The sequence below is a fragment of the Nerophis lumbriciformis genome, linkage group LG34 (assembly GCF_033978685.3).
Source record: "Nerophis lumbriciformis linkage group LG34, RoL_Nlum_v2.1, whole genome shotgun sequence".
NCBI lineage: Eukaryota > Metazoa > Chordata > Actinopteri > Syngnathiformes > Syngnathidae > Nerophis > Nerophis lumbriciformis.
The window spans coordinates 3,285,190-3,302,500 of record NC_084581.2 but is presented as its reverse complement, the minus strand read 5'-3'; the positions used below and the strand labels follow the sequence as shown (position 1 = coordinate 3,302,500).

Genomic DNA, 17,311 nt, shown 5'->3' with positions numbered 1-17,311 from the left:
ATTGTGAAAAGGAAGATGCAGAATGCCAGACCCAAAAACGCAGAAGAGTTGAAGGCCACTATCAGAGCAACCTGGGCTCTCATAACACCTGAGCAGTGCCAGAAACTCATCGACTCCATGCCACGCCGCATTAACGCAGTAATTGAGGCAAAAGGAGCTCCAACCAAGTATTGAGTATTGTACATGCTCATATTTTTCATTTTCATACTTTTCAGTTGGCCAACATTTCTAAAAATCCCTTTTTTGTATTAGCCTTAAGTAATATTCTAATTTTGTGACACACGGAATTTTGGATTTTCATTTGTTGCCACTTCAAATCATCAAAATTAAATGAAATAAACATTTGAATGCATCAGTCTGTGTGCAATGAATAAATATAATGTACAAGTTACACCTTTTGAATGCAATTACTGAAATAAATCAAGTTTTTCAAAATATTCTAATTTACTGGCTTTTACCTGTATATATATTAAGAGTGTCCGCCCGGCCAAGTCATACCAAAGACTATAAAAATGGGACTCATGACCTCACAAAATGAGACCCATTACCTCCCTGCTTGGCACTCCGCATATCTAAAAATGGTACCCATTATCTCCTTGCTTGGCACTCAGCATCAAGGGTTGGAATTGGGGGTTAAATCACCAAAAATGATTCCCGGCCGCGGCACCGCTGCTGCCCACTGCTCACCTCACCTCCCAGGGAGTGAACAAGGGGATGGGTCAAATGCAGAGGACACATTTCGTCACACCTCGTGTGTGTGTGTGACAATCATTGGTACTTTAACATCCATCCATCCATCCATATATAATGTGTGTATGTATATATATATATATATATATATATATATATATATATACAAACCCCGTTTCCATATGAGTTGGGAAATTGTGTTAGATGTAAATATAAACGGAATACAATGATTTGCAAATCCTTTTCAACCCATATTCAATTAAATGCACTACAAAGACAAGATATTTGATGTTCAAACTCATAAACTTTATTTTTTTTTTTGCAAATAATAATTAACTTAGAATTTCATGGCTGCAACACGTGCCAAAGTAGTTGGGAAAGGGCATGTTCACCACTGTGTTACATGGCCTTTCCTTTAAACAACACTCAGTAAACGTTTGGGAACTGAGGAGACAAATTTTTTAAGCTTCTCGGGTGGAATTCTTTCCCATTCTTGCTTGATGTACAGCTTAAGTTGTTCAACAGTCCGGGGGTCACCGTTGTGGTATTTTAGGCTTCATAATGCGCCACACAGGCAGGCCAGTCTAGTACCCGCACTCTTTTACTATGAAGCCACGTTGATGTAACACGTGGCTTGGCATTGTCTTGCTGAAATAAGCAGGGGCGTCCATGGTAACGTTGCTTGGATGGCAACATATGTTGCTCCAAAACCTGTATGTACCTTTCAGCATTAATGGCGCCTTCACAGATGTGTAAGTTACCCATGTCGTGGGCACTAATACACCCCCATACCATCACACATGCTGGCTTTTCAACTTTACGCCTATAACAATCCGGATGGTTATTTTCCTCTTTGGTCCGGAGGATACGACGTCCACAGTTTCCAAAAACAATTTGAAATGTGGACTCGTCAGACCACAGAACACTTTTCCACTTTGTATCAGTCCATCTTAGATGAGCTCAGACCCAGCAAAGCCGACGGCGTTTCTGGGTGTTGTTGATAAACGTTTTTTGCCTTGCATAGGAGAGTTTTAACTTGCACTTACAGATGTAGCGACCAACTGTAGTTACTGACAGTGGGTTTCTGAAGTGTTCCTGAGCCCATGTGGTGAGATCCTTTACACACTGATGTCGCTTGTTGATGCAGTACAGCCTGAGGGATCGAAGGTCACGGACTTAGCTGCTTACGTGCAGTGATTTCTCCAGATTCTCTGAACCCTTTGATGATATTACGGACCGTAGATGGTGAAATCCCTAAATTCCTTGCAATAGCTGGTTGAGAAAGGTTTTTCTTAAACTGTTCAACAATTTGCTCACACATTTGTTGACAAAGTGGTGACCCTCGCCCCATCCTTGTTTGTGAATGACTGAGCATTTCATGGAATCTACTTTTATACCCAATCATGGCACCCACCTGCTCCCAATTTGCCTGTTCACCTGTGGGATGTTCCAAATAAGTGTTTGATGAGCATTCCTCAACTTTATCAGTATTTATTGCCACCTTTCCCAACTTCTTTGTCACGTGTTGCTGGCATCAAATTCTAAAGTTAATGATTATTTGCAAAAAAAACGTTTATCAGTTTGAACTTCAAATATGTTGTCTTTGTAGCATATTCAACTGAATATGGGTTGAAAATGATTTGCAAATCATTGTATTCGGTTTATATTTACATCTAACACAATTTCCCAACTCATATGGAAACGGGGTTTGTATATATATACACATATGCATACATACATACATAAATATATGTATGTATGTATGTATGTATATATATATATATATATATATACACATATGCATACATACATAAATTTATGTATGTATGTATGTATTTATATATATATATATATATATATATATATATATATATATATATATATATATATATATATATATATATATATATATATATATATATATATATATATATATTAGAGATGTCTGATAAATGCTTTAAAATGTAATATCGGAAATTATCGGTATCGTTTTTTTTATTATCGGTATCGTTTTTTTTCTTTCTTTTTTTTTTTTTATTAAATCAACAGAAAAAACACAAGATACACTTACCGTACACGCAACCCTAACTCAAAATGCCGGACATTTGAGGAATTTAAGAAACACCGCCTTGACAGCTCCGCAACAGAGGACATGTCCGGTGAACGTATGGTCAGTCTATCCTAGCCCGGTCGCTCGGTTTCACCGGACATGTCCTCTTTTGCTAGCAGCTAACGGGCTAGGATAGACTGACCATACGTTCTCTTTTCACCGGACATGTCCTCTTTTGCGGAGCTGTCAGGGCGGAGTTTCTTAAATGCCTCAAATGTCCGGCATTTTGAGTATTGTTTACACAACGTGCAGTACGCTACTTAATATGTCCGTGTGGAAACTCGTTCGGTGCACCTCCGCACCGAACCGAAACCCCCGTACCGAAACGGTTCGATACAAATAGACGTACCGTTACACCCCTATTATTTTGATTATTGTTTCTCAGCTGTTTGTAAATGTTGCAGTTTATAAATAAAGGTTAAAAAAAATAAAAATTCAAAAATAAATAAAATAAAAACGTAGCCTCAGCGCATGCGCATAGCATAGATCCAACGAATCGATGACTAAATTAATCGCCAACTATTTTTATAATCGATTTTAATTGATTAGTTGTTGCAGCCCTAGTATATATATCAATCAATCAATCAATCTTTATTTATATAGCCCTAAATCACAAGTGTCTCAAAGGGCTGCACAAGCCACAACGACATCCTCGGTACAAAGCCCACATATATATATATATATATATATATATATATATATATATATATATATATATATATATATATATATATATATATATATATATATATATATATATATATATATAATGTATTTATATATACATATATATATATATAAGTGTATACACACACACACACACACATGTATACATACATACATACATACATACATACATATATATATATACACACATACATATATATTCGTAGTACTGTACTATATTTGTTCATCCTGTGGTCACATATGGGACGCGAGTCACATGGTTGTCTTACGTCAGCACCTTAAGTAGTAAAATCAGCTGTTCACCTGGCGGGTTTTTCCTCTGTGATAAAAAAGGGATAAACGCCGCCTTGTTTTATTATATATTACTGCCTTTGCATAAGTCAATGTTTAGTTTTTTATTCCCAATAAATTAACACAAAATCCGTACTTTGGAGCAATGTTCACAGACTCTCGTGTTTGGCTTTTTAGTTCCGGTCGCAGGCGAGCAATGATGGCCATAAACTCGTGGTTAAGGGAAGAGTTGTTTGATGTTGAATGCTAGAAAACGTCAGATGCATTGCAACAATCAGCCTTAATGCATTGTTGCAGCTCAATGATTTTTGAGCACGTCATGAAATGCGCGTTTGCGAAACGAGCAGGTGTAGTAGGCGGCTGTGCTTGGGAAGTCGGGCCGCAGTGTTGATAGCTGCGAGAAGAGAGGCTTCAAGAGAGAGAAGCAGAGCCGTGCGTGCAGGTTCAGGTGTTCAAATGCTTGCCTGATTGTGGGTATGTTGGTCACTTCCTGGGTGGGGTTGTCATTGATGTCATATTTGTTTTTTGTTTTTTTATATTATTTTCGCGATCGACTAGTAGGGTCTTAAAGATCGACTTGTAGATCACGATCGACAGGTTCGCGACCCGGCGATTCTTACAGAAGTGCTTACTTGTGTTTCTCTTCTTCCTCGCTGCCTCCAGACTGACAGAAGCTTCCGTTGCGCTTGTAGCCACCATCAGGACGAGCTTCGGATCTTTCCAGTGCTTTGTGTCCATAGAAGAGAGAACAGTCCATCAGAGAAGCTACTTCTTTCCCAAACACACACTGTCATTAATTTCATTAATGTTAATTGAACAATTCATTATACAAGCATTTTTACACATATTGCATGTTTGATTTAGTTACCCATGTACCTGTACCTGTACCTGGTTAGAATTAGAGATGTCCGATAATATCGGACTGCCGATAAATCTTTAAAATGTAATATCGGAAATTATAGGTATCAGTTTCAAAAAGTAAAATTTATGACTGTTTAAAACGCCGCTGTACGGAGTGGTACACGGACGTAGGGAGAAGTACAGAGCAGTTGCGTCTCCTAGTCATACTTGCCAACCCTCCCGATTTTCCCGGGAGACTCCCGAATTTCAGTACCCCTCCCGAAAATCTCCCGGGGCAACCATTTTCCCGAATTTCTCCCGATTTCCACCCAGACAACAATATTGGGCGCGTGCCTTAAAGGCACTGCCTTTGCGTGCCGGCCCAATCACATAATATCTACGGCTTTTCACATAAGTGAATGCAATTCATACTTGGTCAACAGCCATACAGGTCACACTGAGGGTGGCCGTATAAACAACTTTAACACTGTTACAAATATGCGCCACACTGTGAACCCACACCAAACAAGAATGACAAACACATTTCGAGAGAACATCCGCACTGTAACACAACATAAACACAACAGAACAAATACCCAGAACCCCTTGCAGCACTAACTCTGCCGGGACGCTACAATATACACCCCCCCCCCACCTCAACCCCGACCCGCCCACCTCAATCTCCTCATGCTCTCTCAGGGAGAGCATGTCCCAAATTCCAAGCTGCTGTTTTGAGGCATGTTAAAAAAATAATGCACTTTGTGACTTCAATAATAAATATGGCAGTGCCATGTTGGCATTTTTTTCCATAACTTGAGTTGATTTATTTTGGAAAACTTTGTTACATTGTTTAATCAATAAAGTACTATCTATCTATCTATCTATCTATCTATCTATCTAATGCATCCAGCGGGGCATCACAACAAAATTAGGCATAATAGTGTGTTAATTCCACGACTGTATATATCGGTATCGGTTGATATCGGAATCGGTAATTAAGAGTTGGACAATATCGGAATATCGGCAAAAAAGCCATTATCGGACATCTCTATTTAGAATTTTACTAAAAGTTCAAGAGCACAGGTAAAACAGTCAAAAACCTGTAGCACAGTGACATAATAGACACACACAATTGATAGAATCAGAAAATGTAAATTCTAGTGATGTATAATAATAATAGTAAAATCAATGTTTGCAACAAGCATTTGTTTTACTTGAGTGTTAAAAATAGGCATACAACTTTTTCACTTCTGATATAATACCGAATATTAGAGAACCTTGCGTATTAGCCAATACCGATATTGATCCGATACAATAGTAGGACTCATACATACTTTTAGCATTTTGTAGTGTGAAATGCTAAATATTTATTTGTTTATCAGGTGAAATTAGTCAAACAGAGAACAATGGTAGGTATGAAAAACACAAGTATATTGATTTAATAACCGTCTGGAATGGATTTATACGGTCTTTGAATTGAAATGGAGTGTACATATGGGCGATATTGCCTAAAATCTATATTGCGATATACAGTGCAGCATCCTGCGATAACCTGATTTATCACAATATATTATTTGGTATATACATGATGATATTGATACATTTTAAAACATGTTACAAAGGCTTCTAATTTGGCTGCTAGTGTCAGCGGTAATGGATGGATGGATCAGCGGTAACAACATTTTGTAATTTTTAGTTATATTATTTTGTCCTACTATTATTAATCTACAACCTGGTCAGGGTGTTCACCGCCTTTCGCCCGTGTGCAGCTGAGATAGGCTCCAGCACTCCCCGCGACCCCGAAAGGGACAAGAGGTAGGAAATGGATGGATGGATTATTAATCTATTTGCCAATTTACTGTTAATAGCTGGTTACCTTCTGTTGTAACATCCCTTTATCTACACTTATGTTTAAACTTAATAAACACTTATTTTTCTGTTGTTTGATACTTTACATTAGTTTTGGGCAGTATTTCAAATTTGGGCATCGATTGATACCGAGTAATTTCAGGTGTAGTATTGGTCATATCATTACTGATACTGATACATACATTTTCAAGATCATTGAATGATTGCATTTTTGATCACAATTATAATCAGACAAACCCAGGATGGCGATTTAACGATGTCTATTAAATATTTAAATGATTTCCTACTATTGGGTCTCATTTAAATCATTTGGGTGTTGCCCTTCAAGTCCCCCTGTGTCCAGGGACTTATTTCAGGAGTGAATAAAACATAACAAAATTGACAAAAAATGTTTTAAGAAGAAAAAATATCAATCTAACCACTGTAGTAACAACCACATAATGAAAATATACTTGGTATCGTTACTGTGGATATTTGTATTGATCTGCCCACCTTTGTTTACGTTCAAGAACTCTCGCCTGCATTTAGCTTATCCTCCTACAATGTGTAGTTTAGCATGTTTAGCTAATCCTTGTTCTCCAGGGATGATACTTGTAAGAAACAGTTTCTTGGCTATCATGGAGGTGAGAATTGTTGACTTACAACTGGCTTTGCACTGTGGAGGGACATTTAGCTTGTTTTTTGATGATATAGGACCGCTACATATATGAATCAATATTGGATCAAGACACCCCTAGTTAAAAACATTGAGCTCTGTCAATGTTTTAATTTGTGTCAACATGTTCCAACCGTTGCTGAGATGAATGAATGACTGACTGAATGCTGTTCTGCATTTTGTTATTCAATTATTGCTTGTTGTACCAATGGTCTAATTGCACTATTTTGCTTGTTTAACAATGGGAGCAAGTTTATTCACACACTTAAAAATTCCTTTCAATAATTAAAAGCCTACAAAACTGTCTAAACCTAATAAATTATATTTGGTAATATTTGTTGTATATTTATGTTTTTGATGCATTCATTTCAGTAATGACCTTACATGTTTTGCGTGAACCCAAACAGTTATACAATATGATCTCTGTGGAATAAACAACTATCAATCCGCGCTTCAATCTACAACTGCATTTTATTCCTTTCAAAACAGTTGAAAAATGTGTTGGTCTCAGGCGAGCTATGATGAGGAAGTTTGTTGTATATATGTAATGTATATGTTTACTGCTGTGATAATTGTAAAGTCTTATGACTTTACAAGACTTTTTCCTGCACGTGTTTTATCTACATTGTATGTTCATTGTTGATTTTTATGTGTGTAAATAAATAATAACATGGCGGTTATTTATTATCGAATCAAGCAAAATAAGTTTAAATTGGTTTTGACAGTTTTGCACAACTTCTTCTCTTGAAACTTAATTCTACGAGCCAGGTGAGATGTTCTGTCCACTCCCTCTAAACTCAAACAATGGTACAGAGAAGACCCAACATGCCACCTCTGTTCACCTTCTGCTAATCTAAAACACATTTTGGTTGGCTGCTAGACAAGCCTGGCACAAGGCACAACCATGTCCTCCAGTGCCCTACAGCTACCATGGAGACCAGACGGACAAAATAAATGCCTTCCACCACTCAATCCAGCATCTGCAATGGGTTCATCAGAGAATGTGCAACACCACCTTAAGTTTGGACAAAAGCAAACATTGAAAGCACGTGTCTGGATGCTGGCAGATCAGAACCAAACGTTCTGTTTTCCATCTGGAATTACCACAACAACCTGTTTTGGTCCTCCCCATGTGACACCATTTATGTCATAGAGCTCACTGGGAAGATGTAAGTACACCGAGCTGGCAGCAAATGCAGAGGAACGCGGGTGGAAAGTCAAGGTTTTCCCACTGGAAGTCGGCCGCACACACTTGGTGGGCAAGTTTACCATCAGCCTGCTTAAAGAGACTGTGCAAACGTATATGTTGGGTGCATATATTATTATGCAAACGTATATATTAGGTGCATGTATATTTGTGTCAACATGTATATTTGTAAACACTAACAAAATCAGAAGCTTGTAAAGTAACAGCACTATACCATGGGATCTAACTATGTGAATTCAAGTTACCGGTATTAACACAACATAAAATTGATTAAAAATGAATAAATCGGCACGGATGACAATTGATGAAAATAACATTTGAGTTTATTAGTCTTGTTTTGATTATACAATTATTAATGTATTTAATTGTTTAGTATTATTACTTTGTTTATATTTATTATGTGTACTGTTATTGTAATGTTATTTGATTAGTATTATATTTAAATAACATAAAATCTCAAAGAAATAACTTTTTACACATTTTTGGTTGTTAAATTAAACAATGCATAGCAATCGTGAAACTGTGCTTAGTATTTAGACTATAATCGTACAGTCAAACTCTATAATCGTTGCATCCCTATTTGATGCGTATATATACACACACACGCATATATATATATATATATATATATATATATATATATATATATATATATATATATATATATCAGTGACGTGCGGTCACTAGAGGCAGGTGAGGCGGGGCCTCACTTGCCATCATGGAAAGAAAAAAAATGTAAAAAGAAAGAAAAAAAAAATTAAATTGTTATATGTATCCAGTGATTATACTATAAAGTTATTTTCCATTTAACTTCACCAGTTTTAGATTATTTTTATTCAAAAACGCTGAATTTTCACATTTGCCGTTCAAATACTGAGAAGAGACGGTGCGGTGATCAGCAGCCAGTTGAGGCACGTCACTCAATTGTGCCTCACCATGGATTGCGCAATGACTCGGCTAACTGCTGGCCTGCTGTGCAGTGAGACCGTATTGCTATATGAATTATATTATACATTTCCATAGTTTAGTTGCTGAGGTATATAATGTACAGTGTATTTTGTCAACAACTGTATGTGTGTAACGTATTTCTTGTGCTGAGCGATCATAAAACTGCTGCAAAGACGCACTGTGTGAGGCTCGCGTAATCCCGCCTCCTGGTGCCGGTTAATGCACCTTCGCCGCAGACTGCACCCCCGACGGGATCGCCACACCAACCAAAGCCCACACGCAAACCCTCCACGTGCAAGACCGAATCCACCCAAAAAAAGTCACTTAACAAGAAGCCAAAAAGTGCAAAAACAACATTGGTCGCGCCGGAGGAGCCGTGAACGACTGCAGGGACACAACATTAGGTACACCTGCAGACTGCAGCACGGATTTCATATTTCATTCATTCACAACTCCTCCAACACGAACACCACTGTTCCCGCACTTATAAGTAAAGGTAAGACCATAATAACGGTTTTTTATTAAATGTGCTTTTTTGTGTGCTACAGTTTGTCTGTGTAAAGTTAAAGTACCAATGATTGTCACACACACACACACTAGGTGTGGTGAAATTTGTCCTCTGCATTTGACCCATCCTCTTGCTCACCCCCTGGGATGTGAGGGGAGCAGTGGGCAGCAGCGCCGCCGCGCCCGGGAATAATTGTTGGTGATTTAACCCCCAATTCCAACGCTTGATGCTGAGTGCCAAGCAGGGAAGAATGCTGGTATGAGCTTTTAAACATAACCCGTTAACTGCTGCCAATCAAATGGTGAATAAGATACTCTTTAGGGTTCATATGTTTGTAAATCTGACTGTGATGAAGTCAGTGCCTCACCAGTCATGAACCTCACCGCACGTCACTGATATATATATATATATATATATATATATATATATATATATATATATATATGCACATACACATGTACATTTGATGCATATATATTTGTGCACACATCGTTATTGTCAGTAAACTAAAAGAAGAGTTTCACCTAGTACTAAAACACAACTACCGGTAATAGAGGATCTAAAATAACACCTCAAAATGTTAACTGGTCTACCTGATTTCCAACCTGCTTACACTCAGTTACTTGATTAGGTACACGTCATTTCATCAACATTGTTGTTACATGTCACACTGTCCTTCTCCAAGTACATGTCTATGTGCATAAGTGTATATAAACACACACACAGGTGTGTATATGTATGACATAAAGAATGAGCATGAATGAATGTTTTACTGAGTGAAAAATATAGTTTCCAAACTTTTTACAGTGTTTTTTCTTATCATTACTATGATTGTACATTACCGTGTGCTAGCATGTTTCGTACTAATTACTGGGCTGGTAGAAATACTAAAGCAGTTAAGATAAAATGTTTGTTGAGTGAAAATATGTTTTTAAAAGTGCAGTTGCGAGCAAGAAGGCCTCTTTAGCTGCAATCTTGGTTCAGCTAGCATACAGCAAAATGCCAGCTAGTCAGCGCGACCTGTTCTAGCTAACATTTGCGAGCTTACTTTGGTCTCAGGTCCACCGGACCGGACCATGTTTATGGTCCCCTCGATCCCTGAAGCCCAAGGAACGGGAAAGACCCGATGCTGTCACAGCGAGCAGGCGGCCAACATTCGCCAGGAAGACGCTTTATCAGGCAGTCAAGCCGGGCTAACGTTAGCCCCTCAGCTGCAGCTATATTTTGGACAAATTCTGGTCCTTTTGTCTTTGGCAAGTGGGACTTAGCCGACAAAGTGTGGGCTGTTCGACACCGCAGAGCCTGCGCTTACCGTCCAAGAAATGTCCTCTATTGTGGTTCATGTTTATTCCATGTTCGTCCTCAGATGATAGTGTTCCTCCTCTTCAGCAGGTTAGATCCGTTAACAAAATTACAAGTATAACCCTTTACATGCGGAAGTCAAGCGTGCTGTCTTCACAATAAAAGTGTTTTTGTATTTTCAATTTTGTAATTATCCATAACAAACCGCCGGTCGTTTTATCGGATGCATTGTGTGATTAAAAGTGTTTTGAGTTAGTAGCGCTGTGAATTGCACCTACTTGAGGAATCGACCAATATACCTTGATTTTAATGTACCTGTACACTGCATCCGGGAAGGATTCACATCGCTTGACTTCCCACCCAACACATTTCGTTATCTTATCTTAAAATAGTATTATTTATTTTACCCCCAGAAACTACAATGACAAGATGGAAATGTGTGCAAATGTTTTAAAAAATAAGACATGACATGGAAAATAGATGAACGTAAATAAATATTGTACAACCATTGCTCAATACTTAGTTTTTGCACCTTCAATAACATTATATCGTAATTGTTTTTATATTATATTGGGAAATTATATAATTTGCTAAATTTCACGAAAAAATATTTTCACGGTATGACCTTGGTATGGGTATTGTGTTAAATATTGAGGACAAAAGTAACCTGCCGGTATTCCAATATTAAAGAGAGATTTAAAGGGCTGGGAATTACGTTTGTTTATCAGATATTGTAATCATGCATGACACCATTATGTATACATATTACAGTACATTATGTATCATGTATCACCTATATGGGTAAGGGCTGTCTTCGACTAAGAATTTTAAGTCGAATCTGAGTCGTAGATTTTGCCCATAGTCGACTATCAGTCAAATCAATGGCGTTTTAACAATATAAATTAAACAGATAGTATGCACTTGAATCATCACAAACTGGTGACGGAGTGAAGTCGCATGATGTAAATATAGCAGCCAAAGGTGATTATTTAAGCTACTTGATATTATATTCCTTTAATAAAGTGAATAAAACATATCTCATTTGAAACTATTTCCACCTTAGGTTTAACCACTGATAAATGCAGTATAGATTAGATTGTTCAGTGAGGCCCTCTGCATACACAACAAAATTTAACACTTCAAGTTTGACTAAAAGTAGTACATTTCTGACCATTAACCTGCTAGGTTGATGGTCGAATCAACTCTGACTATTTGAAGACAACCCCTCTATGTACATTACATTTGTATTTTTCTCACATTTCAGACAAGCATCAGTCTTTATTAGAAAAATATGTACAAGTCAGCATACAGTACAAAATTAATATTTGTTAGCAAACATTTGTTTGTGGAGAATCAAAAGTTGCTGTTTTCAACTAAGTCAAGCATAAAGCTGTGAAATAAAAATATGTACAGTATTAAAAAAAAAAAGTGTCACCTTTAAAAAAGTGACTTTTTGGCATTTTGAGAGGGTTTCCTTCACATCGTCATCAGCAAGTCTTCTCCAGCTAACTAAAGCAAGAACATGTAAAAGGTCAAATACACAATTCATTCCCGACAAAAACACTGACTTTTCACGATGTCATCCATGGCAGCAGAGCAGACTAACAAGCTCCTTCTTCTCCTACTTTCCAACCGCCAAGACCGCTGGGCCCAACTTGCTCATCGTTCAGCGACTAGCATGTCCTGATGCAGTGTGGTCAGGAGCGATGCAGGGAGCCCACTCTCTAGTCACGTCTGCACCGTCACAAAGGCCACATCAGTAGCTGATAAGAGTTCAACGCTCAAGTCGTGTGACCTTACCGTTGCATCCAGCCTGCAGCGCGGTACATCATGCATCCTCACGGCGACACACCAGGTCCGACCTCATCTCCTTTACCCTGCTAGTCCGGTAACAAAAGGCAACAATTAGACAACGGAAACATTAAGAGGTGTACACACACGCTTTGAAGAGGACAACTTGCTGTTTGTGATAAACGAACAACAGGAATCCTCTCATGCAGACATCAAATTACACACACATGCAAGTTTGGAAGCAGGTTGTCCTCTAGGGACCAAACAACTAACTTCAGCGCCCCTCCCCCCCCATTGAGTCTGGACTGACACAGGTGTAGGGGTGGGGCTCACACTACATTGCAGACAAACAGGCCGAGTGTGGACATGAGGATGAGCACGTGACGACAGCGCCTGAGAATGTGGGGATGATTTTGGAAGGCATGCGAGGTGACACCGCTGGCAAACCTTATCTCCATTTTTCTTCCAAGGGACGTTTTAATTTCAAGGCAATTTGAGAAGAGAATTTGCCCAAACATGAATTGGCAACACAATTGGAGGTTTTGTACACGAGTGTGTGTATGTTTATTCAAGCAGACAAACAGCAAAGAATACAAAGTAAAGCCAAACGTGAGGATCACGACGGTCCTTTTGACTGCTTTTGTTTTGGAACAAAACACGCAGACTGTTTTTTTTGCTAATTAAAACATGGCAAGCTAAAAACAGACAAAGCTAGAGGCCAAATGGATTTTAAAAAAAGAACATTAAAATATATACAAAAAAATCTCTTGCCAGATGTCACCAATTTAGAGCAAATGTCGCAATCAATCAGACGCAGTTTCTTTACTTCCACTGCTGCCCAAAAGAATCCTGATAAAATTCCTGGTTGATCGATTTGTACCCGGAATAGTTACCAGAATGATCACCACCTTGGAGCGGTTGTTGAGCAATGGGTCGGGAGCCCCAGTTCTGATAATTGGTCTGGCGCCGCTTGGAATCGGGCTGGTTGTACCCATCAGCTTTGCGCTTTCCTCCCACATTTCCACCGCGGCCGCCCCGCGCACCACGTACCCCTCCTCGCCCTCGCGGCTGCAAGCCTCCTCTGGCGCCCCGGCCTCCTCGGACTGGTCCAGATCCGCCGCGCTGGGAGAAGCCGGCTCTGCCTCGTGGTGGGCCGGTTGTGCCGCGCCCTCTGCCTAGGGAGGCTCCGCCTCTGGCACCCCTGTTGCCACCCCGCCCTCGGGCCGGGGATTGGTAGTCTTCGTAACCGTAGTAGGGGTCGTCATAGCCACCACGGTAGTTGTTATAGTCGTAGCCGTAGTAGTCATAGTTGTCCTCGTATCCGTAATAGTCCTGAGAGTATGAGTAGCCGCCCCGGCCACTGCCTCGGCCCCGCCCTCTAGTAAGAGGAGTCATGTGGGATGGGGGAGAATAGTAGTAATAGTCGTCATACCTGTGTAGGGTAAACAAAGAGGATGTATCAGTGTGACAGGAAGGTGGGGCTGCAAGAAGAGTTCTTACAATTGGGTTTTGGCAGCCTGTCTCTGAGCTTTTCGCTCCTTCCTTTTCTGGTCAGGCGGTTTGGCAAACACTATTTCTATGGGTTCTCCTTCCAGCTCTTTGCCGTTCAAGTCCTCCAGCGCCTGCACAAATTTAGTCATTCACCGCTGGTTGGTTCATCCATCCCTCCACCGTTCCAATCAATCCCCGTCTTGCTGGAACATACCTTCACGGCACCTTGGCGCTCCTCAAAGTGAATGAAGGCGTAGTCCTTCAGCTTCTTGACTCGCTCCAGCTTTCCAAAATGGCTGAAACTCTTCTCCAAGGTTTCTTCAGTTACGTCGTTAGCCAGGTTACGCACAAACAACACTTTGACCTGCAACGTGAGCACACGTGAAGATTCCATTTCCCGATCAACCATGATGAATCCCAGCCAGTACCTTAGCCATGACTTCAGGATCGGGGTCTTCAATGGGGTCCGCCCACTCCACGGTCACTGCGTTGCCCCAAACCTTCACCTTGCCGCTCATCAGCCGGCGGCGGGCCTGAGCAGCGGTTTTATGGTCTTCATATTCCAGGAAGCAGAAACCTCTGTTCTTTTTCTTGTCATCAGGCTGATGGTAGAGTATGACGTCACTGAGGCCCTCTAGAGGCAGAGAGGAGAAAATCAGGCTGAATGTTGGCAATATGATCAAGACCATCTAGGAGGGGCACCTTGTTTACCTGTGACTTTAGAGAACTCTTCCATAATTTCCTCCTTTGTTTTGCTTTTGGGGATGGAGCCCACAAAGAGCCTGTTGTTGGCCACAGATATGCACACACCGATGTGCTTGCCTGGTCGGATCTCGTGATCATTGCACTGCGGGTTGAAACATCACCAGGCTCCACTCCGGTACAACATGACAATGTCTGAGGAGTTTACTGTCAACTCACCAGCTTCACCGCCTCCTGAGCAGACTCTTTGGCGCAGAATGTGACAAAGGCGTAACCTCGGTTCAGGCCACTCAGAGGGTCCATCATGAGTCGCAAGTCCCAGATAGGCCCCGCCTTCTCAAAGAGAGGAACCAGCTCATCTTCAAACAAATCACGGGGAATCTTTCCTATGAAAATCTTTGACAAAAAGCAAACCGCATGTTGAAGACCATCCACCACCTCTTTAGGGTTTCATCAAACAGAAATGTACCTCTGTTCCCACGGTGGGTTGGGCTCCAGTGTACACCGACTCAGGCGGGGGTCCACCGTATTTTCGCTGGCCTGTTGTGACATCAAGAGTGTAGTCTGTTCTGTCCAAGAGATGTTTGATTTTCACCTCATCTGGTCCTTTAGTGGCATCTGAAACTTTTGTCCCTTGTTTTTCTCTCTGCCTGTAAGTCTTCATCACTCCACACAGATACGCACTTTTGTTCTGAAAAGACAAACCGGTTACCAACATGCAACAGCATCAGACCCAGTCTGTTTCATGCATACCTGAACGTGTGACAGATCACTTTCCTTAAACTGGACCAGAACCTGCAAGGCCCGCTCCTCTGTGAACTCTTTCAAAGCTTCAAGAGCTCTTTCGTCAAGGTCACTGTGCTCTACCAGACCTGGCGGACAGCAGTGCAACTAGAAAGTCAGTCGACATCCCCGTGAAGTAATATGCACACTTATCCAACCACATCAGACGTTAACCACATTGTTGTTGATCACTTCTAGGCAATATGATGAACAATCAGCCGTGCATAATGATGTACGTTTACTGAGAACATGCAAACTACAGGAAGAAACCTGTGCTCACCTGCCATATAGAGTTCGTCAAGCTTCTCCGCTACATTCTGCTGCAAGCCAGCTTCCAGTAAAGTCTGAAAGTGTTCCGAGCGTGAGACCGCTGCTGTTGTGTCCATTGGTTCCTCCGTCCCGTTGCCGTTAACGTGATCTGAGTCCATGTCCACCGACATACTGCAGGCAAGATTACAGCTCGGTTACTCCCTGGCTGGAGCACAATATTGTTTCAGAGCGCAAAGAAATCCAGGAAAGTGAACATAAACGCAGCAGCCACTCTTCACAACAAGTACACCACGCCTCTGAAAGCTAACACTGGGTATTTAACTCGCACTGCAGGTCTGTTGCTTTGTCGTAAAATGCAAGAGAGCTCGGTGTAAATTCTAACACATTCCGAACAACCTCAGAACTAACGCACTAGATGACTTTATTATTAAATAAGCAAGTAATGGAAGCAAGCTGCACAAAATGCCGGCTAGCAATGCTAACCGCTAGCCAGTGTCGGTGAACATCACACTACCTTTGAAGGCGACACGTTCAACTTTTCAAGTATAGATGACAAACCTCAAAAATTCCAAAAGAAGTACACGATGTAGATCAACCGTGGGTAGCTTTGCTTCGCGAAAACAGCGTAATAACCAAGATGCCGGCGTTACTGTAGCCTTCTTTGGTTTGCTCAAACAAAATGGGTCTGTCTGTCGCAGGCCTTAAACGCACGGGGTCTCTTTGAGTGCTTTCCACGGGCTGTCTGAACCATTTTTAGATACTTCCGGTTATCACTATTGATTTTGATCAGTCTATCAAGGACTTCTTCACGGCGGTGTGATATAATATATAATAAGTGTATAATATCCCATTTAGCAACTGCGTTGTTTAACAATGACGTATGCTCCAAACATTTTATTTAATTGTAATTTGTTTATTATTTACTATACCTTTATTTTGAAGCTAACTACAACCAAGAATTGATGACTTCATGCACCGTTTTATTTGTCGTTTTTATTCTTTGTTTGAAAATGTCATTCATCGTTGTAAATAAAGATCAAAATCACGATGTTTATTACATTATTGATAAAGCAATAGACGCTGGGCAATGATGACGTTTTGTTGCCGCCTGGGGGCACTATGTGCACTAAACACATGAGCGAAGAAGAGTGCTTGTATGGATTCTGG

The 17,311-nt window shown here is 40.3% G+C and overlaps 2 protein-coding genes across 6 annotated transcripts in view; both read right to left on the bottom strand.

Annotated features, from left to right (window-relative positions):
- Nucleotides 1-11,375, bottom strand: part of senp6a (SUMO specific peptidase 6a) — a 39,414-nt gene extending 28,039 nt beyond the window's left edge. For both annotated transcript variants that reach the window (XM_061929918.1, XM_061929920.1), the window contains exons 1-2: nucleotides 11,118-11,375; nucleotides 4,411-4,504 (exon numbers count right to left, since the gene is read on the bottom strand). In XM_061929918.1, the coding sequence (XP_061785902.1) occupies nucleotides 4,411-4,504; nucleotides 11,118-11,148 (125 nt within the window). In that variant the 5' untranslated portion in view covers nucleotides 11,149-11,375. The remainder of the gene's footprint in view (nucleotides 1-4,410; nucleotides 4,505-11,117) is intronic.
- Nucleotides 11,376-12,458: 1,083 nt separating this feature from the next.
- On the bottom strand, nucleotides 12,459-16,870 carry LOC133576107 (heterogeneous nuclear ribonucleoprotein Q-like). Of its 4 annotated transcripts, none has more exons than XM_061929097.1 (12): nucleotides 16,703-16,870; nucleotides 16,155-16,315; nucleotides 15,845-15,963; nucleotides 15,561-15,782; nucleotides 15,311-15,487; nucleotides 15,101-15,236; nucleotides 14,818-15,023; nucleotides 14,604-14,753; nucleotides 14,399-14,520; nucleotides 13,949-14,330; nucleotides 12,908-12,987; nucleotides 12,459-12,841 (listed from the first exon to the last, which is right to left on the bottom strand). In XM_061929097.1, the coding sequence occupies exons 2-11, from the start codon at nucleotides 16,312-16,314 to the stop codon at nucleotides 12,946-12,948; spliced, it is 1,716 nt and encodes a 571-aa protein (XP_061785081.1). In that variant the 5' UTR covers nucleotide 16,315; nucleotides 16,703-16,870; the 3' UTR covers nucleotides 12,459-12,841; nucleotides 12,908-12,945. The 4 variants fall into 4 exon arrangements, with proteins under 4 accessions (XP_061785081.1, XP_061785082.1, XP_061785078.1 ...); XM_061929098.1 differs by having other exon boundaries at nucleotides 12,908-12,984; XM_061929094.1 differs by lacking the exons at nucleotides 12,459-12,841; nucleotides 12,908-12,987 and having other exon boundaries at nucleotides 13,432-14,330.
- Between the last annotated feature and the right edge of the window lie 441 nt (nucleotides 16,871-17,311).

Excerpts from the sequence above, each read along its gene's own strand:
- LOC133576107 (XM_061929094.1), bottom strand. The coding sequence starts at position 16,314 with ATGTCGGTGGACATGGACTCAGATCACGTTAACGGCAACGGGACGGAG. Across the intron at positions 15,488-15,560 it reads AACCCACCGTGGGAACAGAG|ATTTTCATAGGAAAGATTCC; the intron begins GTACATTTCTGT and ends TTTTTGTCAAAG. Across the intron at positions 14,754-14,817 it reads ATCCTGAAGTCATGGCTAAG|GTCAAAGTGTTGTTTGTGCG; the intron begins GTACTGGCTGGG and ends CTCACGTTGCAG.